The 23,562-nt window shown below is 42.8% G+C and overlaps 1 protein-coding gene across 1 annotated transcript; it reads left to right on the top strand.

The window, feature by feature from the left end:
• The first annotated feature begins 756 nt into the window (after nucleotides 1-756).
• Nucleotides 757-23,354, top strand: slc12a9 (solute carrier family 12 member 9). Its single transcript, XM_079607271.1, has 14 exons — nucleotides 757-1,169; nucleotides 2,427-2,625; nucleotides 2,777-2,911; nucleotides 6,981-7,118; nucleotides 7,221-7,523; nucleotides 9,278-9,385; nucleotides 9,551-9,662; nucleotides 9,785-9,942; nucleotides 18,119-18,201; nucleotides 18,298-18,422; nucleotides 18,934-19,126; nucleotides 19,208-19,382; nucleotides 20,182-20,328; nucleotides 21,322-23,354. The coding sequence occupies exons 2-14, from the start codon at nucleotides 2,430-2,432 to the stop codon at nucleotides 22,143-22,145; spliced, it is 2,697 nt and encodes an 898-aa protein (XP_079463397.1). The 5' UTR covers nucleotides 757-1,169; nucleotides 2,427-2,429; the 3' UTR covers nucleotides 22,146-23,354.
• The last annotated feature ends 208 nt before the right edge of the window (nucleotides 23,355-23,562 follow it).

Raw genomic sequence — 23,562 nt, 5'->3', positions numbered from 1 at the left:
CAGAACCAATTGGAGTTATATTGGAAGATATATATTTGCCTGATTGTATGAACATTTTTACACATCAACATATCATTTAGATCTTTGTTCTTCAACCCAGCTGATTTAGATCCATATACAAATGTACAAAAATACCTCATCAAACATGCAGCATAGCCAGAATTTACGAGTTGTTTTCATGCATAAGAACAACTTGATGTTACACTGCGAAAAATTGAAATGAGTTCCAGATAGGAATAAACTGTTCAATAATGCATTTTCTGGTCTTGAGAATTAATTTTACTCACTGTCGTGCAACAATGTGCTTCCTGCATAAATCAGAGCTGAAACTAATTATTTTTTTTTATACTTGGTATAAATGTAGCACTTCAAATATTTTAAATGCATCAGTTTAACATTTTGACCTGACAAATGAAAGCACTACTGCTGGGGGAATACAATTATTAAATACATTTATCTAGTAGGGCTACTAACGTGATAATTTTTTTTGTTTGCATTTTAAACGCTTAACGTAAGTTTAATACAACCTAAAATTAAGAAATGTGTATGTTTGGTAGGGTACATTGTTTGATTTCTAATTTTAAAAAAAGTTTGACTGATCAGATAGGTCTTTAAATAACGAGTCAAATAGTAAACAGCACGGTTCTCTCATGTTCTACTCAAAATCATCCCCCTCCTGTGATATTTCACCCGTCCTCTCTGTGGAGTCACATGGGCACTTTCTCTGTCCCGTGACTTTTTTCTTTTTCTTTTTTTAAACAAATAAAGAGTCAGCCAGGCGATGCACACAATCCTGCCGTGCTGCCGTATGAGAGTATGGTTTCAATTGGCACCTTTTCATGGACCGTTACGTAATAGATTTATGTTTTCATTAATAAGGTCCCGCTGTCTGTTGTTCATTGTCAGGTCCACAGGGGTCTCCCACCATCCGTCATGTGTCATGTCCCGGGGGTTTGATCACGAGATCTGAGAACTTTCTACCTGCGATTCTTTAAAGAAACGAAACCAACTCGACATAATGCTCTGATGAAACAACATTAGGACATCCTGCATCCACATTCTCAAAACGAGTAGTTTTGTTTCCTTGTGGTTTTGTGTAGTTTCTTCCTAAAAGCGGAAGTAACATCCCGCCTTTAGATCGGCGTCCGCCGTTGTTGTTTAAAGGACAGGTAGGTTGTTTGTTTCTTCACCTCCCTACTGTACTTTACCGTTAACGTTATGTGTCATGAATGATAACCGTACACGCCCAGGCATCTGTGACTGCTTGAGATGGAGGATCATTCTCCTCTAGAAATGTCAGATGCCTTTTCTGGAATGAATGTCTGCTAGTTTATTCAAACTACTTGGATGTTGTTGTTGTATGGCAGCGGGGTATTTTATAGTCAGGTTATTCTCTTTACCTTTATAAGACTTAACATTTGTTTTTCAACCGCATTTTGGATTGTTTACATTGTCATGCACTTCCGCTACTAGAACGATGCAACATTTGTTGTAAAAACACCCAAGACGTTCAATGAGACATTCATTGTCTTGTAGTTTCAGGGTTCTGTCATTGAAATCTAGGGCAATTTGAAAACTGATTCAGGCCTGAAAAAGCCATGCAAATGAACAAAATACTAGCCACTGACATTTCTATGGTGAAGGGATTTGAGTTATGCTCAGCTATACAATAATTAATCAGCTAGATGTTTTGAAAGTAAACTCTGTAAAAAAAAAAAAAAAAAAGCCAATATAAGAAATCCTTATCCAATTATCATGAACTTGACATTACCATAGTAAGACCATAGTACTGCTTTTTATTATAATTTTATTTCTGCTTTTTGACCCATTTAAAAAATAATAATTATTAGATTACAACAGCAAAAATACACACTACCAGTTTGGGATTATTATAATTTTTTTAATATATTAAAAAATGTCATTTATTCCTTCTCCAGTCTTCAGTGTCACATGATGCTTCAGAAATCATTCTAATATGCTGATTTGCTGCTTTTTGTTTAATTTAATAAAAAAATAGTTTAACAATGTAACGGTCTTCACTGTCTTTTTTAATAAAAAAAAATAGCTTAACAATGTAAGTCTTCACTGTATTTTTTAAATAAAAAAAATAGTTTAACAATGTAAGTCTTCACTGTCTTTTTTTAATAAAAAAAAAAATAGTTTAACAATGTAACAGTCTTCACTGTATTTTTTAGCAATTTAGTGCACCCTTGCAAAATAAAAAATATTAACTATTTAAAAAAAAATCTTACTGACCCCAAGCTTTTGTGTAGTTTAGTAGTCTAGATTTAGCATATTTCAATAATAATACAAACAGTCAAAGCTCTTTTAACAGCTGACAAAAGTTTAAAAAATCTATTTGTGTCTTTTTTTAGTTGATTGTACTGAACAGGAAACGGTTTTATCTGTAGGTTCCTGTTTTTCAGACTATGGCAAACGAGCACTCGCCTCTTCTTGTTCACGGAGTGTACAGCATGATGGGAGATGCTGAAGACTCCAGGGGTGGATCGGCAGTGACAGGAGAGGTTTCCCCCAAATCAAACCCCCGCAAACTCAACACCTTCTTTGGTGTCATGGTGCCCACCATCCTCTCCATGTTCAGTATTGTGCTCTTTCTTCGAACAGGTGAGTGTGACATTGGAAAAGACAGAAGAGTATGGCAGGACATTTTATAAAGCATTTTAATATGGTGATGTATCACATTATAACTTCCATCTGTGTGGCTCTGGGTGTATTTTTTGTGCATAAATAATTCTGACAAGTGTCTATGTTTCAGGTTTTGTTGTGGGCCAGGCCGGTCTTCTCCATGGTCTCCTCATGCTGTGTGTGGCCTACTTCATCATTTCATTGACAATCCTGTCTATATGTGCCATTTCGACTAATGGCGCTGTGGAAGGGGGCGGGGCCTACTGTATCCTTAACCAATCTCTCTGCCTTGTAGACCTTATGCGCCAGAGAAACGAGGGCGCAGCCATCTTTAGAATATTGTCTTTGAACTTGCGTTTTTGCGGTTGCTCTGTATATTTCTATGGCATTGCTGTCCAGGAGTAATTAGCTTTTTAAGTGGATTTACTTAATGTAAAGTTAATGAAAGTTATCGTGAGGATTGTAATGTTTAAAGCAAATGTCTTAAAGGGACAGTGTGTAGGAATTACTCCCATTAAGCGGTGAAATTGTATTTTGCATTCAAACGAATAGTGCTCTCTAGCTCCTCGTTTTTTCAAACACGTGTTGCACTACGGTAGCCGTTATGTACCAAGAAGCTATGACAACATAGCCCTTCGTCGAGTTTAACTATATGTTACATGTTCTACTGTTAAGCTGCCTATATAATGAATTACACAACCAAGGACTGAAAAAAAAGCTTGTAATTTAGACCGTAACATTGACTTACCCGTCGAGAAGAAAGCAGGCAACTTCAGAGTCCCTTTCAAAGTCTTTCTCCTTTATTCGCTCTTTCCAACTGGGTAAAGCTATCCCGTTATTTACCCTCGGTTTTTGAATTCGCCGGTCACGTTTCCTTTTAAATTCAATTTTGGCATTTCTCCTGTGGCTCGGCATAAGTATGATCCTGAATTATGTAGTACCGTACAGTGCAACCTTTCAAATTTACCAGGACAGTGACATGCATTACGGCTCTCTCATTGTCCGCTTCAGCTGGTGTTAGTCACGTTACGCTGGCTCTGGGCGAACACGCGTTGTGGAAACGCGTTGAGGTAGCCTAGTGCTTTTTGTCCCTCTCTGCTATTATAATTTTTCAAGATGGAGGAACGACATGGAAGCCTCTGTGGAGTTGCCTGTCCCATGTAAATAAAGATAAGAAATTCTTCGCGTACGAGGATAAGTCGGATCATTGGGAGAGGTAATTGTACACCATTGAGGACATATTTATGAATAAAGACATTGATTTTAGTTAATAAAATATTTAAAAAAAAACCTTTAAATGTCAGTAGACCGGAAAGATTTTAAAACGAGCCGTTCATTCATAAATACCCAAGATCGCTGTGACAATACAGACCGGAAGACAAAAGACAACGAGAGCAGCGCTGAAAAGGGGCGGGGCTACATAAGGTCTGTAGAGTGCTAGTTGCAGGGTGAATTCCAAATGCTGTTTTTTTGAAGGGCAATAGTGGTTCCAGAAGTCTTTTTTTTTTTTTTTTCATAGGGATTTTAAAATAGTCTTTGTTAAAGAGTTATAAGCCCTGAACCAAGCCAATCAGCTATGAGGTGAATCACTACACTACAAAGAAAAAGACAAAGGTACAAGACTGTGTACTTATTGGTTTTATTGAGGGAAAGAATAAAGAAAGTGTTAGTATTACTGGATCTGCCGAAGTGCTGTCGAAAAAGATACGTCTTCAGCAGTTTCTTAAAAATGGCTACGGACTCAGTAGCTCTGGCTGAGTTAGGCAGATCATTCCACCAGCAGGGAACAGTCATGGTAAAGGTCAGAGAAAGAGGTTTTGTGCCTCTTTGAGATGGCACCACAAGACGCCGCTCGCTTGCAGAGCGCAAGTTTCTGGATGGCACATATATACAAGCATTTTGAGAGCGTAGGCAGTTAGACTCGATTACATAATTCACAATGCTTCATGGGAGTGGGCGGAGTAAAAAAGCTATTTTGGTGTGTGTGTGTTTTTTTTTTACTCTCTGGTAATGTAGTTTTTCACCAGGAATTCCACTGTTAAACACGATTATTAAAAAAATATTATAAAAAAAAAAATGCTGAAATAACGTGGACTGACGGCTTTAACAGAAGCAAATACCATGGATTAACAACCTTGTAGCTCACAGTAGGCCTGTCTTTAAAGGTTTATAAGCTATCGTAAAAAATCTATTTCCTTACGGAGAAAATTAATATAATTTTTACTTCTGGAACCTGACTGTTGCACTCTATTTGGTAAAGGGACACAATTTGTTGGAGCTTTCCAAATGATAGTGAACAACTGAATCCCTTCACAAAGGTTGGAATCCCTTCGACAAATCCCTTCGATAACTTAAAGTCCATTAGCAAATGGTACATGCTATGATCACTTCAAGGAAGCCATTTTATCATTTATGGTCACTACACGCATAAGGTCATTAATTTTTAAGCTAGATGGCAGGAAAGTTCAAGATAATGAATAAACATAATCAATTAAAGGGTTGGTTCACCCAAAAATGAAAATTCTGTCATTAATTACTCTCTCATGTCGTTCCAAACCAGATGAAATTGAGAGATTCCCCCCCTAAAGTAAAGACTAAAGTGGTTTAACCTTAATGTTATGCAGCGACGAGAATCCTTTTTGTGCACACAAAAAAATAACGACTTTATTCAACAATTTCTTCTCTTCTGTGTCAGTCTCTGACACTCTTCATGTGAGCGCCTCGACACATGCGTAAGCTGCTGACGCAGGAGCTGGCCGGTACTGAGCCGACTTTTTGACGTAGAACCCGGAAGCGTTGCACTGTGTTTACAACGTGAACAGCGTCAGAGACTGACACGGAAGAGAAGTTGTTGAATAAAGTCATTGTTTTTTTTTTGCGCACAAAAAGTATTCTCGTTGCTTCATAACATTAAAGGTGCAATAGGTGATCTGGGAAATGCTAACTTTAGCCTGCTAGCATTGAAAGCATATGATCCCACCCTCCCTGCAAATCACTGTCCAAAGACACGCCTCCTCCAAAACACACGAAAGCACACAGGCCAGAAGCTAGACGACCAGATGGCGTACACGATGGCGTTCAGCGACTATTTCCGTTTGTGCAAGACAAACATGAGGGTAGAAGAGGTAAATCGGCAGTGCACATGTTGATATAAACAAACTGCTTCGGTGTGCCGCATAGACGTCGTCATCATCTTGCCGCTCCCTCCCCGTTCTGTGATTGGTCCCCTCGCTGAGGCGAAAATCTGGTCCATGGAATCCAGGCTGCCTCGCAGCGTGAATAAAATCGCGTGCAAGGCAACATGGGGGAACCCAGGCTAATGCAATGTTAGGACATAGTGCAACACAGTCGAATCTCACTGCGTTATCTGCATAGGGCAAAGTCAGCGGTGCATAGAACTGTACTGTCAAACATGAAAATCTTCCATTTGTTTGTTGGTTCAGAAGGAAAGTTAGGTTGTTTGCCTGCCATTCTCACTCTGTTTGCACAGTGTATGAGAACGTGCTGATGACGTATGATGTCTGCGTGAACAGGCTGCGCAGTGCTATGCAAACACACGTTGACTGACAGGGGGCACATGGTATAATTTAATTCTGACCAAATTAAATAAGTGAATGGACATTTTATGGTCCTATGCCTTCCACAGACAAATATATATATCTACATTTAGACTGCTTAACATTGTGATTGCTATCAGGATATGAGGAGACTTTCAACCAGCATAACAAAAAAAAAATAGAGAATCACCTATTGTACTTTTAATGTTAAACCACTTTAGCCACATGGACTATTTTACCTTTATTAAGTCTTTAGTACTTTTATGGGCCTTGAAAGTGGTGATTACGTTGCAGTCTATGTGGGGATGCAAAGCTCTCAGACTGCATAAAAAAAAATCTTAATTTGCCTTATTGGTTTGGAACAATATGAGAGTTAATGACAGAATTTATTTTTCAAGTTGTTTTATTTGTGATATATTACAGAAATTTTCGTCATGCATTTCATATGAAGTTTGTATGACTATCTTTGTGAGGGCATTAATTGCTATAATGCAATCCTCGCCCCGACTAAATGACTAGCCCTAACCTTAACCCTAAAACCAGGGTTACGGTGAGGATAATGAAGAAATTACATTGTCTTTCATTGCTCCCTTTGCCAAGTGCATTCCAAACGGCTAAAACTTGACAAACGGGTGCCTCCCTCCCTCCAAAGTCTCCACTTCAAAGGTTTTTCCCCTCGGAGTGAGAAAGGCATATGGGTGCTCCCTTCCGATTGGAATTTGTTGTTCATGAGTGTTTGCATATTGTTGTTGTTGACATTTAACTCTTTAGTATTAGTCATGATCAGTCGTTCTCTGGGGCCAGAGTTTGGAGGCAGTATCGGCCTGATGTTTTACTTGGCGAAGGTGTGTGCGTGTGGCGTCTATGTACTCGGCCTGGTGGAGGCCATACTGGACGTCTTCGGGAAGGATCCAGGTGAGCGCTGCATTGAAGCACACTGTACTAAACAGTCTTTGAACAAATGAAATCAGTAACCTAGTTTTTTTTACAGCGAAGCTTCTCTTCTTCTCTCTCCAGGCTCTGCTCTGTCACAGGGTGTGCGTGTGTTGCCGCAGGGTTACTGGTACACTGTGTTGTACTCCTCTGTAGTGCTGTTGCTATGTCTGGTGGTGTGTCTGGTCGGTGCTCATATCTACGCCAAAGCCTCTTTTATCATTCTGCTGGTGGTGACGGTGTCACTGATCTCCATCATCATCAGCCCCCTTATAGTCAGTCCACAGCGCTTCAACATCACACACACATACGGCAACAACCACAGCATCACTGTCAACCCCAGCTACACAGGCTTCAACGGCACTACATTAAAGAACAACCTTGGACGTGAGTGAGATTATCTTCAATGCAATAATGATACTAACTGTTGTGGTGATGACAATTGATGCTCTTTAGCAGTTCTATTTCAAAATACTTTAAAGACAAATGAGACTGATCCCAATTATGGAGTATGTTAGATTAATCATTTAGTGGAATTTGTTTTAATATTGGACAGTGAAATATTCAAATGATTGAATATTTATACTTTTCTAATGATATTTTGAAAAACGCAAAACAAAGAGGCAAACATTTGACTGAAGAATTTAACGTTTCTCAAAAGAATATTTTTATTTACAAGTAAAGGAAGTTTATAATAGGTTTTTGAATTTAAATGCAAAGTAAGGTTTAGTAAGGATTTATTTGAAAGAAATTAATGCTTTCATTCATCAAATATGCATTCAGTTGATCAAATATAATAGTAAAGATTTTTGGATTGTTTAAACTAAAGCATGTTTGATTCAAGTTTTTAATTAAGAGATATTTATAAATAATATAACAAAGATACAGTTGTGCTCAAAAGTTTACATACACGTTGCAGAATCTGCAAAATTTTAATTATTTTAACAAAATAACGGATCATACAAAATGCATGTTATTTAGTTTTTAGTACTGTCCTGAATACGATATTTTACATAAAATATGTTTACATATACTCCACAAGACAAAAAATAGCGGAATTTATTCAAATGTATCGATCCCGTTCAAAAGTTTACGTAGCTTTTATTCTTAATACCGGTACTTTGTTGTTAAAAAAGGTTCAAACATTCAAACACGATGCATTAAGGTGGGGGACTTTTTGAATTTGAAGATCAAGGTAAATTTTACTTAATCCAGGAAACATGCAAGTATCTTCTGTTGCTTCCTAAGGGCAGTACTAATTGAAAAAATGTGATGTTTAAACAAAATAAGAAAAATTTGGAAAAATCCTGTTCAAAAGTTTTCACCCCCTGCTTTTAATGCATTGTTTTTCTATCTGGAGCATCAATTAATGTTTGAACTTTTTTTTTATTAGTTGGGTTTGAGTCCCTCAAAAAAAATATGTGTGTGAAAAGATGTATCTCAAAATCATACGGTCACTGCTGAAAAGGGTTCAAATATGCAAAAGATGCTGGGAAAACTGAAGGATTTTTCTGAATAACATTGGGCAGTTTAACTGCTCAGGACAAACAAGGGACTCAAGAACAACCATCACAAAAAAACAGTCGTGGATCATCCAGCGACACAGTATTAAGAATCAAGGGTATGTAAACTTTTGAACGGGGTCATTTGTATAAAATCAGCTATTTGTTTTGTCTTGTGGACTATATGTAAACATCTTTTTGTGTAAAATGTCTAGCATGCTTTTTGTATGATCCCTATTATTTTGTTATAGTAATTAACATTTTGCAGATTCTGCAAGGTGTATGTAAACTTTTGAGCATGACTGTAAGTACAGTAGTACAGAGACAAACAGAAGAAACAGAAAGTTATCTTTGACCCATATACAAACATGTTCTCCATGAATTTCCACCGTGTTGATATTATTGTAGTGTGGTACAAGTACATGCAGGTACAGTAATAAAATGTAGTTTAACCGTTCCAATAACAAATGCACAATAGTTTGCGGAGTACTTGGAAGATTATGGATGACCTCAAATGCAGCCATATATAACGGGCTCTGTATTGCAGTCATCCATCAGGGAGCACACATAAAGCTCTTTTAATTCATTTATATAATTACTGCACTGGCATGAATTTTGTCCATATGTCTCCTCCTGTAGCGCGCTACTCTCTGGACTACAGTACCAACACAATGATGTCTTTCGCCACTGTATTTGCTGTGATGTTCACTAGCTGCACAGGCATCATGGCAGGAGCCAACATGTCGGGTACAAAACCAGAGACGCCCACATACACCATTCACGCAGTTACTTTAATTGGATTCTCTTTTTGGTTGCTGATGTGTTTGTGTTGCCTTTTACAATACTCACAGCATAACTCTTATAACGGATGAGTGTCAAAAACATGTCATATGATTTGTCTCACTTCCTCAGGTGAGCTGAAGAACCCCAGTGAGGCAATACCTAAAGGGACCATCATAGCGGTGTCCTACACCTTCACTGTCTACCTGCTTCTCTTCCTGCTCCTGAGCTCAACCTGCGACAGGTGCCGTTAACGACACTCAAGCCACATGGAAGAACATTTTTAGTTTTTCACAATGTTTAGTTTCTCCTCTCATTCGTCTCTTTTTTATTCCTCCTGTCGTTCTCTTGGTTTCTCTCTCTCAGGTTGTTGTTGATCAATGATTATGCAGTGTTCCAGCGTGTGAATGTGTGGCCTCCGTTGGTGACGATTGGGGTGTACTGCGCGTCTCTCTCAGCTGCTATGTGCTCCATGATAGGAGCTTCCCGAATCCTCCACGCTCTTGCTCTGGACCAGCTTTTTGGTTAGTGTGCATTTGAGGGTTTGGTCTTTTTAAGGGGAAATTTCAGACTGAAAACGTACTCGGTTACTAACGTAACCTCGGTTCTCTCTAGGAGAGGGAACGAGTACTGCGTCGAATCGACGCTGCGGGAAAGATATTTCTTTGTCGAGATTGAAGCCCAAAAAATTAATCCTTAATTTTGTAATATGTAAAACGCTTTTCTGTAGCATACAACCCTAGGCGGAGCAATACAGCTCGCCCATTGGCTGCTCCGCCAGAAAAGCACAGCCTATGCGAGGCCAGTGACGCTGACCAATGAGGGCGCTTCGCGCCCTTCTGCGTCATCTCCCGCCGAAACAGGCGTGGCCTAGGTCTATAAATACCAAGCATAGCTGCTTCCACTCCGATTTTTGTCACAGAAGCGACACATCGTGGGCATGCACGGCATGAGACGCAGTACTCGTTCCCTCTCCTAGAGAGAACCGAGGTTACGTTAGTAACCGAGTACGTTCTCTTACGTAGAGTTCTCTCCTACTGCGTCGAATCGACGCTGCGGGAACCCCTGTAAGACGCCGTGCGTGCTCTTGGACCGACCCAGACACCCGAGGGCGCGCGCACGCGCCCCGGCATGCCAGAGCCTACACCAAGAGTATACAGGGAGAGCGGCTAGGATAGCATCATCCCTTTATAATAGAGCCCCTAGGGGCATAATAACATATATATGTAAATAATAGATATATATGGGGGGGGGTAAATAGCATGCTCATGGGACACATTGTCGGTGAGTGATGCTTAAACATTAGTGACCTGGGCCGCAGTGCGGGGCAGGAACACTATACCTGGTCTTAGACCGAGAGCAGTTTAGCCTGCAACGCGGGAACCTCTAGGTTATAGAACCTTATAAATGTAGACGGGGAGGCCCAGCCTGCCGCCATACAAATATCATGCAAAGAGATTCCGCTATACCAAGCCCACGACGAGGCCATGCCTCTCGTAGAATGTGCTCTGATGCCCAGGGGGCATTCCAAACCTCTAGATGCGTAGGCTAGCGCAATGGCATCCACTACCCATCGAGATAGGCTCTGTTTCGTCGCAGCACGCCCTTTAGAGCGCCCACTGAACGAAACGAAGAGCTGCTCCGTCTGTCGAAAAACAGCGGCGCGGGACACGTAAGCTCTTAATGCCCTGACCGGGCAAAGGAAGCTATTTCCGTCCTCAGAGGCCGGCAGAGCCGACAGGGAGATGACCTGAGCCCTGAACGGTGTGTTGAGGGACTTAGGTACATACCCGTGCTTCGGTTTCAACACGACTATAGAGTCGTTGGGCCCGAACTCCATACAAGAGGCTCTTACTGAGAGCGCTTGCAGATCCCCCACACGCTTCACTGAAGCGAGAGCCAAAAGAAACATGGTCTTGAGAGACAGATGTTTCATGTCAACTGAGTGAATAGGCTCGAAAGGGGCCCCTTTCATAGCGTTCAACACTGTAGAAAGGTCCCAAACGGGGACTGAGGGAGGCCTTGGAGGATTTAACCTTCTGGCTCCTCTAAGGAAACGTACCACCAGGTCGTTTCTGCCCAGTGCATGGCCAAGCGTCGGATTGACGAACGCTGATATGGCTGCCACATAGACTTTGAGCGTGGATGGGGTCCTACCCTTATCCAACAGCTCCTGCAGGAAGGAGAGAACCTCCGTTTCACCGCACTGAAGAGGTGATAGACCTTGGTCTGAACACCAGTCAGAGAACACCGACCATTTGGAAGCGTAGAGCCGTCTAGTAGACGGGGCCCTAGCCTGCTCGATCGTGTCTAACACTCCTTTTGGGAGTTTAGCGGGTACCCGTTTATGGCCCACACATGAAGGGACCATAGCTCTGGGTGAGGATGCAAAATCGAGCCCCTGGCCTGCGAGAGGAGATCCCTCCTCACCGGGATCGGCCACGGAGCAGTACTCTTGAGCTGCATCAAGACTGGGAACCAGGGTTGATTCGTCCAGTATGGTGCTACAAGAAGCACTGAGCATCCGCTTTTCCTGATTCGCTCGAGCACTTGGGGCAGGAGCGAGACAGGGGGAAAAGCATAGAGCGGACGGCGGGGCCAGACTCTGGCGAGCGCGTTCGTGCTCTTTGAAAAGAATTCCGGGCAGTGAGCGTTTTCCTGGTTTGCAAACAGGTCTATCTCCGCTCTGCCGAACGTTTTCCACAGCAGACGCACTGTCTGTGTGTGTAGGGACCATTCTCCTGTCGGAACATTGTTCCGTGAGAGTCTGTCTGGTCCTACATTCAGGCGACCAGGCACATGGATCGCTCTCAGCGAGCGCAGGTTGTGCTGGGCCCATACCAGTATGCGTTCCGTCAGCCTGTAAAGGTTTCGGGATCTCACGCCACCCTGGCGGTTTATATAGGCTACTACCGACGTGTTGTCCGAACGGACTAGGACGTGGTGTCCTTTTATCCGAGGACAGAAGCGCCTCAGCGCTAAGTCCACTGCCATCATTTCTAGGCAGTTTATGTGCGGTAGTTCGACTCGTTTTGCCCATTGGCCAAAAAACGGTCTGCCTTCGAGCAGTGCTCCCCAGCCTGAGGTGGACGCGTCCGTGGACACCACCTTCAGGCTCGAAGAAGTCCCCAGGCTTACACCTGACCGGTACCAGTCTGACGCTCTCCATGGTGTCAGGGCTGAAACGCATTCCTGATTGACCTTGAGGCGATAACGACCGTGGACCCATGCTCGGCGCGGTACACGCGCTTTTAGCCAGAACTGCAGTGGGCGCATGCGCAGCAGGCCCAACTGTAGAGCTGTCGATGCTGCGGCCATGAGGCCTAGCATTTTCTGAAATCTCTTGAGCGGCACTATGTGGCCGCTGCGGAAGGATTTCGCCATCCGCAGGGAATTTCGCCTGCGTTGTGATGACAGTCGAGCTGTCATAGACAGCGAGTTCAGCTCCAGTCCTAAAAAGGAGATCCTTTGACTGGGAAACAGTGAACTTTTCTCCCAATTGACTCTCAGACCCAAGCACTCGAGGTGATCGAGAATTAGGGTCTTGTGGCGGATGAGTTCTGAAGGTGATTGAGCTAGAATCAGCCAATCGTCCAAATAATTCAGAATTCGAATGCCGCGGAGTCTCAGGGGTGCCAGCGCCGCGTCCATGCACACTGTAAATGTACGAGGTGCTAGAGACAGGCCGAATGGCAGGACTGTGTACTGATATGCCTGGCCCTCGAAGGCGAATCTCAAAAATCGCCTGTGACGTGACGCAATTTGTATGTGAAAATACGCGTCTTTCAGATCTATTGCCATAAACCAGTCTCCTCGGCGAACCTGCGCGAGGATGGCTCTGGTCGTGAGCATTCTGAACTTTCGCTTTGTCAGCGCTTTGTTCAGATGCCTGAGATCTAAAATGGGTCTGAGACCCCCGTCTTTTTTCGGTACCAGAAAATATCTGCTGTACAGACCCCCTTCGCTCTGAGCTTGAGATAAAGGCTCTATGGCCCCTTTGCTCAATAGCTTCGCTATTTCGGCTCGAAGTAGATGTGCTACTTCTGTTTTTACCGTTGTTTCGACTTTCTCCGTGAAACGGGGAGGGCGTCGATGAAACTGTAGCGAATAGCCTCTTTTTATAGTCTCTAGCACCCATTCTGAGACCCCGGGAAGTCTTTCCCATGCATCTGCACGTGTGACTAGGGGTTGAATGTAATCTGGGCCCTGGTCGCGAAATGGCGGCGACACGAGAGCAACCGTGTGCTGTGACATGGACGCCGTGGCGTGTGAGGCGGGGGGCATGTTTAACACAGTATGCATCCCGCGCGCGCTCGGCTCTCTGTGTCGAGAGAGAGCGCGCGGGACGAGTCCCGTAGGGCTCGATATGTTTGTGAATAAACGTGGGCGCTTGGTGGCGGGCACATTTATAACACCGGGGACACTGTGTTTGTGTACTGACTGACCGTTCGTTAGTTTCGTTTTTACAGAAACCGCGGAACGTGCAGTGTGTAGTGGTTGTGGGCACTGGATAGTGGGCACGCTCACTACATGCAAAGCACAATCGGCATGAGCCGATTTTATGTGTGCAAACCCTGTGTTGAACGGGGCTGTGCTTGTGTGAATGAATGGGCACTGGGTGGGCATTGCAGTTACACACATTACACCATCGGCCTTGGCCGGAACACCAGAAATTAAACTCTTTTTTAGATTTATCTGGGTCGCCGTGAAAACGGCGTTTGTGTGCAGGCAAACGGGCTTTACGGCCGGTTTGTTGGCTGCTAAATACACTGGTACAAACACGGAACTTAGGGCTGTACAAGCGAAAATCTTTGGTGGAAGTCCGGCCGCAGCGGGACCCGAACACCGTCTTTTTCCTAGCAGGGCTAGGATGGCGCCGAGGCCTCGGGCTTGAGTGAAATCTTGGGCCGAGGACCACGCGGTGGCGGGCGGCGTCCGGCGGAGCGAGACCGTGGTCTCTCTCGGGCCTGTTGCTGCTGGGCCGGTGCGGCGGGCGCGGGGCGCTGCTGAGTTCGGGCAGGCGGCTGTTTAGGGCGGCCTGTTACGGAACTGGAGCGCTTTGGCAGAAAATGTCTCATGGCCTGCGAAGTTTTCTGTACCTCGGCGAATCGGTCCGCGAAGTCCTTCACGGAGGATCCGAAGAGGCCCGTCGTTGAAATGGGAGCGTCGAGGAACGCAGAGCGCTCTGACTCCGCCATTTCAGAGAGAGTCAGCCACAAATGTCTCTCGGAAACAGTAGCTGAGGCCATAATCCTGCCGATGGCGTGTGCGGCGGACTTTGTAGCGCGAAGAGCTAGGTCTGTGGCGCTACGTAAGTCCGGAACACTGATCGCGCCCGGGCCTTCCTCGTCTAGCTTGCAGAGGAGGTTAGCCTGGTGGATTTGGAGCACCGCCATGGTGTGCAGCGCCGATGCAGCTTGTCCGGCGGCGGAATACACGCAGCCGTTCAGAGCTGACGATGTGCGGCAAGCTTTCGATGGTAGGACTCCCTTAGCCCGCCGTCCAGCAGAGGGTGGGCAAAGGTGAGTCGCTACGGCCTCCTCGACCGGAGGGAGAGCGTGGTAGCCTCTGTCTCGAGCACCGTCCACTACGGAGAATGCTGGCGAGGCAGAAGTACGCACTCTGGCTGAAAAAGGCGCCTTCCACGATTTCGCTACCTCTTCGTGAAGCTCAGGAAGAAATGGTGCGTGTCTGGAGGGGGGCGCAGCGCGGTCTCCAGCGAGGAAGCGGCCATCCAGCCGGTTGAGTGCAGGTTGTTCGGGCGTCGACCACTCGAGGCCGAGGCTCGACACGGCCTGTGTGAGCAGACGCATCAGCTCTGTCTCGATGCTGATCTTCCCTCCTCGACGTTCCGGAACGGCGGGGGAGGGGAGATCCACAGAGCTCGCCCATCCCTCGCTCTCCGAAGCGAGAAGCGAACAGCAGTCGTCATCCCCCTCAGATACAGCTTGCTGGTCGTCCTCCATAACGGACAAAGCGGCGTGCTGCGGCTGTTGTCCGTCGGTGAGCGACTCGAGCGAAACGTTGAGAGGAGCTAGCGGCGGCGGCGGCGGCGAGCTCCTCGTGGAGGGAGGTTCCGGGACCCGCTGAGCGCGGCGCTTCTTACGGCGCGGCGCTACAGGGGGCGGTTGAGCAGCTTCAGCGAAAGATGCCAGGCGAGTCCGCAGAGTCGCGATTGGCATCATGTCGCAGTGATGGCAGCCGCCATCACCGAGAGCGATAGCTGCATGTTCCTCGCCCAAGCAGGAAACACATAGTTCGTGGTGGTCCCCGTCGATGAGCGCGGCTCGGCAGGAGCCGCAGGAAACGCGAGACATCTTTAAAAAGACACTCGTGCTCTTTTGTGAGGAAAAAATGTGTGACGCAGTAGGCGAACACACACACAAAACACACACAAAGACTGAAAGGATATTCCACGCCGGAGAAGCGCAGCAGGGAACGGCGGCTGAAGGCGGCGATGACCAGCGGCTTCAGGTAAGGGCTCGTCCTGCTGAGGTGCTGTGTCAGACGGCTGTGGTGGCTCGAATCCGGTCCAACGATGCGTGTAGCTTCGTGAAGTAAAGAAAATCGGAGTGGAAGCAGCTATGCTTGGTATTTATAGACCTAGGCCACGCCTGTTTCGGCGGGAGATGACGCAGAAGGGCGCGAAGCGCCCTCATTGGTCAGCGTCACTGGCCTCGCATAGGCTGTGCTTTTCTGGCGGAGCAGCCAATGGGCGAGCTGTATTGCTCCGCCTAGGGTTGTATGCTACAGAAAAGCGTTTTACATATTACAAAATTAAGGATTAATTTTTTGGGCTTCAATCTCGACAAAGAAATATCTTTCCCGCAGCGTCGATTCGACGCAGTAGGAGAGAACTCTACGTAAGAGAACTGATACTGAGATGGTGATATATGGGTCACAAAATCAGTCACATGTCACACGGGTATATTTGTGGCAATAGCCAACAATACATTGTATGGGTCAAAATTATCGATTATTCTTTTATGCCAAAAATCATTAGGATAGTAAGTAAAGATCATGTTCCATGAAGATATTTTGTAAATTTCCTACCGTAAATATATAAAACCATATATTTTTGTGAGTGAATGCAGCACAATCGTGAACATAAATGGACAACTTTAAAGGCGATTTTTCTCAATGTTTCGATTATTATTATTATTATTTTTTTTTTTACATTTTCAAAATAGTTGTTATCCTTATTAGTATCCTAACAAACCATACATCAATGAAAAGCTTATTTATTCAGCTTTCAGGTTTCAAAAATGTACCCATGTGACTGGTTTTGTGGTCCAGGGTCATATATGGTATGGTTGTTGACATATCCACAAGAAGTGTTATCGGAAAATATTAGTGAGCAATACTTGGAAAACGGTATTCATGGTTCTTAAGAAAAATTATTAGTGAATATTTTTCAGTTTTGCTTCATTTTTGTCACATTTTTTAGGCTGTTATATGGTGTGAGAGGTCATATGTTCTGTGCAAGAAGGTAAAAAAAGGACATTTTAACACATGCTCATTTCCTTCAATCATTTTCTACTGAAATCAGTTAATTGACAGAAACAAAAAACAATCTATTCTTAATGAGAATTTTATTTGTGAAAATATCACAATTTTTTCCTGTCAAAACATATTTAAAAAATCATTCTCAGAAATCATAGAAAATTATTTGTCACAGTGGGATCGTGGTGACAGAATTATTACAGATTATTATTATTATAATAATTCTTATATAGAAACTTATTGTAGAAAGGGTTAGAGGGTTAAAGCATATTGAAAAGTTTCAATTTAAGGAATAAACAGATATCTAGAATTCAACCCTCTTAAAACACCAGTACACATTTATTCAAAATATAATGCATGTACAAATAGAAAAACATCAGTTCACTATTTTCGGATTGTTTGCATAAAAGAAAAAGAATAAGAATATATTTGTCTTAGTGTGGCTCATTTATCATGACTCATATAACATATTAAATTCTTGTGTGATTTAATGTCACACTTTTTCCAAGACTCTTTTACTAAATTACTATTTGATTATGATTATACTCTAGAGTTAACATTTTGGTGTCAGTAAGATAATTTTTTTATGTTTTTGAAAGAAATCTTTTATGCTCACCAAGGCTGCACTTATTTGATGATAAATTCAGTAAATTATTTTATTTATTAATTAGACAAATATTGTGAAATGTATTACAACTGTAAATAGCTGTTTTTAATTTATTACATTTTAAATGTAATTTATTTCTATGATGGCACAGCTGAATTTTCAGAATCATTACATTTTTTCATTCATGTAATTTTTTTTCTGGATTTTATGATGAATAGAAAGTTAAAAGAACAGCATTTATTCAAAATATAAATTGTGTAACTGTGTAAAAGTACTTATTCTGACTTTTGACAAATGTAATGCATCTTTTTGGAATAAAAGTATTAATTTCTTGAAAAATTCAAATGACCCCAAACTTTTAAATGGTAATGTAAACATAAAATGATGTCCCAACAGTATAATTCCCTGGATATAGGAAATCATACTGTCAACCACCCATTGACGCAGTGACTAAGTTACATGTTTGACTTTGAGGAGACTGTTATGATATGATGGTGTAATAGTATCCTGGAGTGAGATGATAGTACTGCTCTGTTGGGGTGTGTCATGGGTTTGTTGATCTGTGCTGTGTGTGTGTGATCTGGTTTCAGGTCTGCCTCTGGCTCCGGCTGCAGTCACGTCCAGCTCTGGGAACCCATGGGTGTCTGTGCTCTACACCTGGGGCCTGGTGCAGGTACAGGGAGCTGTGTCCATATGTCTTTGGATGCTATTTCTGTGACACGTAAAATATAAAGAGTATGTCTGTTAAGATTTTGTGTGTGTGTTGTAGTGTACGCTGTTTGCAGGACAGCTGAATGTGATTGCTGGTATCGTGACAGTGTTTTATCTGTTGGCGTATGCTGCGGTTGATTTGGCCTGTCTGGCTCTGGAATGGGCCTCCGCTCCAAACTTCAGGTGTGTGTGTGTGTGCGTGTGTGCGTTTTTTTTAATAAGGTAATTGTGACTTCATATTTCACAGTGTGACTTCATATGTTATAATGTGTCTATGTCTTGCATCTGGAACTTTATTTCTTTTAATTGCGCCTTTATGACTTTTTATCTCGCTATGTAAGAATCTCTGATTTTTAACTTGTGTCTAATAATAACCCTGATGTGGTGTTTCAGTTTGCTTTTGATAATCACTCAAAGGACATGTTCTGTGAATTCTTTAGTTTGTAGATGTACTCTACCGTAACCTTTCAAAAGTTTGGGGTGGGTAATCTGTTTTTGATAGTCTCTTTTGCTGACCAAGGTTGCATTTGTTGGATCAAAACAATACAGTAAAAACAGAAATATGATGTGTAAAGTTTAAAAGAACAGCATGAAATAGAAATCTTTACTGTCACTTTTGATTGATTTAATGCATCCTTGCTTTTGAACAGTAGTGTAAGTATTTATCTCTATTTTAATTCTTCTTTCTTTCCAGGCCCACATTTCAGTTTTTCTCTTGGCACACATGTTTGTTGGGTATTGTCAGCTGTCTGGTAATGATGTTCGTGATAAACCCAGTGTATTCCTCGGCCAGTATCGTCCTGCTGCTGCTCCTCCTGCTGATCCTGCACTACCGCTCTCCCACCAGCAGCTGGGGCTACATCAGCCAAGCACTAATCTTCCATCAGGTACATAAACACACGCACACAAAACACATGTGAATGCACTAAACTTCAAATCCATAAGACAATCTTTCTGTGCTCTTTCAGGTGAGGAAGTACCTTCTGATGTTAGACTCCCGTAAGGATCATGTGAAGTTCTGGCGGCCGCAGGTCTTACTGATGGTGGCGAACCCACGCTCCTCCTGTCAGCTCATCTGCTTTGTCAACCAGCTGAAGAAAGGAGGGCTGTTTGTTCTCGGACATGTGCAGATCGGAGATCTAGGTAGGAGGACAAAAGGGGTATTGGGTTCAGGCGGCAACTTTATGAGAGAACCAAAGTTTCACAAGACCCATAGACCAAACGTTTCTACCCTTGCTAGTTACCAGTTACTCTGTGTTTTTATGATCTCTGGCTGAAATCCAGACGTTTTAACTGCTTCCTCCGATTCTTAATGAAAAAAATCAGCGATCATGCATACTTTTGGAATGCTGCTTTCTCCAAAAACGATGTGCAGTTGCATAAACATTTCCTGAGTTTATGTAAATGGGGTCATTGTTGCTGTGTGGGTCTGGTCAGGATGCTCAAATAAACATGTTTTGATCACATAGTCACAGGGCTTTTACACTTGTCAGGGAAGTCGGATACGCCAAAATACCTGATGTTGTTTTGTTTCGGTTACATTTTTGCAGCTAATGTAAATGTTTCCATAATAATCTGTTCATTACAGTCAGTTTGGCTGGTAACTCGGGCTCATCCACCCCCATAGAACAGAGTTCATGAAACTCAAGGGAAACTTCACCCAAATATTTACTCGCCCTCATGTCGTTATTTTCATCATATTTTGAAGAATGTCAATAACCAAACCATTTTGATTCGCATTGGGTGGACAAAAAACACTTATATAAAAAAAAAAGATATCTTCTTAATGACAAATGTCTAAATAATGGCTGAACTTTCCCTTTATTATTCTAAACAGTCTTCCTCTTCCTCCTGTAAACTCATTTTACTTTATCATGTTGTTGCACACAGAATGGAAAGGAGCAAATGACCAAACGTTATCTCTCTGAACTCTCTCTTGCAGACATGTTGCCCTCAGACCCAGTGCAGCCGCAGTATAACTTCTGGTTGAGTCTGGTGGATAAGTTGGGTGTGAAGGCCTTTGTGGATCTGACTCTTTCTCCCTCCGTCAGACAGGGCACTCAACATCTGCTCCGCATCACTGGACTGGGTGAGACATTTCCTAATCAGGTTATTTTTTTGACACAGAGCCAGAAAGCATCTATTAGATTATATTCTAGATCTTCATTGTCACTGTACAAAGTACAAGTGCCTTGCCAGTGAAATTCCAGACAGAGAGGCCTAGACAAGGTGGCAGCACAAATAGTTTAGCAAATGAAAACGTATAGACTGCTAAAAATACCATAAAAGTACTCAAATCATAAGGAAAAAAGCAACATGTTCCCTTTAGAGCAGTTTTAAATGTATTTAAATAAAGCACTTCCTTCAGTTTAGCTGAACATAACCTTGAGTTGGCTGTAAACAATCACTGTTTGTGTCATTCTGACTTTTGGGGTTAGACATGCACAGATTTTCTGATAAATCGCATTCCCTTAAACATTTCATCTGTGTTGTGAGTGTGTTTTGTCTTTTTCTTTTTAAGTCTGTACTAAATAATGACAAGAAACGACTTCATTGACTTTTGTCCTCATGGGCTGCATGCAAAAACAAACACGCTGCACAGTGTGACAGGTGTAGCCAGATTCACGACTAGTTGACTCTGGTGGTTCTTCAAAGTGAAAAACATACAGCACATGCAGTGTAGTGAATTTTAGAAACAAATGACTCTTGTGAGCCGGTTCTTATTAGTGCATCAAAAACACACAAAACCAGTATAGACTGTTTCACAGACAAATGACTCCTATGAGCTGGTCCGTAATAATGATTCATAAAGATACAGCACAACCAGTGTAAACTGATTTCACAACAAATGATACTTGTGAGCTGGTTCTTTTTAGTGAATCAAAAACATACAGCACGACCAGTGTAGTCCATTTCAGAAACGAATGACTACTATGAGCTGGTTCTTTTTAGTAAATCAACTGTTCCAGTTCTTTTAATGAACAGTTTAAATGAGTTTGAAAGTCTGCTCTGTATAACATGACGTGTAGAGAATTATTATTAAAAATGTATCAATACTTCTATGTATTCTCTTCTTTTCCAGGTGGTATGAAGCCTAATACCCTGGTCTTGGGCTTCTATGACAACTGCTACCCAGAGGACTACTTCCTGCAGGACCCTGTCTTTTGCGAGGGCGATAGGGGTGAGGGGGATAATTTTGGGGTTGACCTCCCATCCTTACAGGCTCATTTTCCTCCGGTGCGCCATGCGGAGAGCCCTCGCACGCTGCAGCCCGAGGAGTATGTGAGCATCATCCTTGATGCCATAAAAATGGGCAAGAATGTTTGTTTAGCCAGGTACTTCTTCCAGTTACCGCCTGATAGCAAAGGTGTAACATGCATTAGGGGAAATGACAGCGTGGACACCATCGACGTGTGGCCGACAAACCTACTGTCCCCTGACAGTGCCAGTCACGCAGACGTGTGCAGTCTTTTCCTGCTTCAAATGGCGTGCGTGTTAAACATGGCCAGCAGGTGGCGTCGTGCGAGGTTACGTATATTCGTCTGTGTGGAGTCTGAATCGGAAGACCAGGGCTGGCTGGCTAAAGAGGAGCAATTTAGAGAGTTGCTGGGCAAGCTGAGGATCCGTGCCTCTATTAAGATTGTGGCGTGGGATAACGTGGCACGCATGTTTCGAGCGCAAAGCTCAGAGAGGCAAAAAGTGTCTGAAGACTTCCTGTGTGCTGTGAATGCCCTGCTGAAGGAACACAGCTCTCCAGCAGCGGTGCGCTTCCTGTACTTGCCCCACCCTCCCTCCAGTTCGGAGCTGTCACAGCAGTACCTGACGCAGCTGGACGCATTGACGCGAGACCTGGGCCCAGCTCTCTTGATTCACGGGGTCACACCAGTCACATGTACTGAGCTCTGAGAAACAATAACCAAAGCGTGTTTGTGTGATAGAGAGGAAAATCGGAAATGTTAGTGAGCGGAATACAAGTGTACAAGTACTCCTTAAATGGTGGGTGATTTTGAAGACCATCATAAATGGGTGGAGTTTGTGCTCTTGCTAAAAATGTTATTTAAAGATGGATGGATGGATGGAGTGTGTGTTATTGGTGAAAACGGCTTGTGTTTATGGGTGTATACTACCAAATCATGTTGCAGTGTGCTGTTATTTTTGCGTTCTTCATGCGTCTCCGTTTGATCAACAGAAAGTTTAGTGTTTTCTTGGAAAGGGAGTGTCTACATATACATTTGAATGGCTAATGTTCATTCAAGTGTCAGACATTAAGTGTAAATATTTAAACAGATCCCGTGATCCATGTTTTTGTGTTTGTGCAAGACACTGTATGGGAAAAAAATAACATTGACTTTAATTAGGATGGAAAGAGTTTGTCTAACTGAGACATGGTTACTGTTGGCACAGGAATAGGGTTAAGTGAAGCCTGTTCACTCAATTTTTGTTATTGTGATGCACTGTTTGATCATTTTGTTAATCATTTCTGCTTTTTCTTAGTATGAAACAGACCCTCTGAACCCATTTTGACCCAGTTAGAGCTTGACGGCCAATGAGAAGTCCTCACGGGTTTAGGTCATTTTTGGTGTGATGGCAGAAATGCTGTTCCCAGCTTTCCGATTAGAGTTCTTACAATGGATTTGTGCATTCATGGTGTATTTACTGGATAATCATATAGACAGACATGCTATGTTATTTATTATTATTGCATTTTGTGTGCTAGTATGAGAAAGCAGGGAGAAAGAGTGAACGTGTTTTCTTGTGCACCCGTTTTCATTAGTAGGTCTGGATTTCATATTGTGGGGCTTATGAAATTCCCCTGACCATTTGCATTACCTTTTTGCACCCTGTTGATTTTGTGTGTTTCTTGCCGTTTTTACAGTTCACATGCTCTTTGTACTTATGAATGTCTGGCTGGCTGAAGGCAGAGGTGAGAGGTCATGAATGGCATCTGATTGGTCAGAGCTGATGATGATGTTTGTGTTGAGTGTGCTGGTCTTTGGGAACTGAAAAGGAACTGGCTATAAATAATACTTGAATATTTTGCACATTTGCGCATGTGTTCATTTGTTTGCATTAACAAAAAACAATGCAGAAGCCTTTATCATAAGTATATCAGGCCTTTATCATAGCTTTACAACAATAGAGGTATTATGCTAAGTAAGTAATTCCATTCTGTACATACATAATTATATTTAAAAAAAAATTTTTTAACAGTGCTTCAAGTATGTGAAAATTGCGTTACACAATCCAGTTTACATATAATCCGGAATATTTAGAAATCAGAAATTAAGGCACATCATTAACATTAATATACTTTCAAAAATAC

Source organism: Phoxinus phoxinus, assembly GCF_949152265.1.
Source record: "Phoxinus phoxinus genome assembly, chromosome: 3".
Taxonomy (NCBI): domain Eukaryota; kingdom Metazoa; phylum Chordata; class Actinopteri; order Cypriniformes; family Leuciscidae; genus Phoxinus; species Phoxinus phoxinus.
This window is presented reverse-complemented; position numbering and strand designations above follow the sequence as displayed.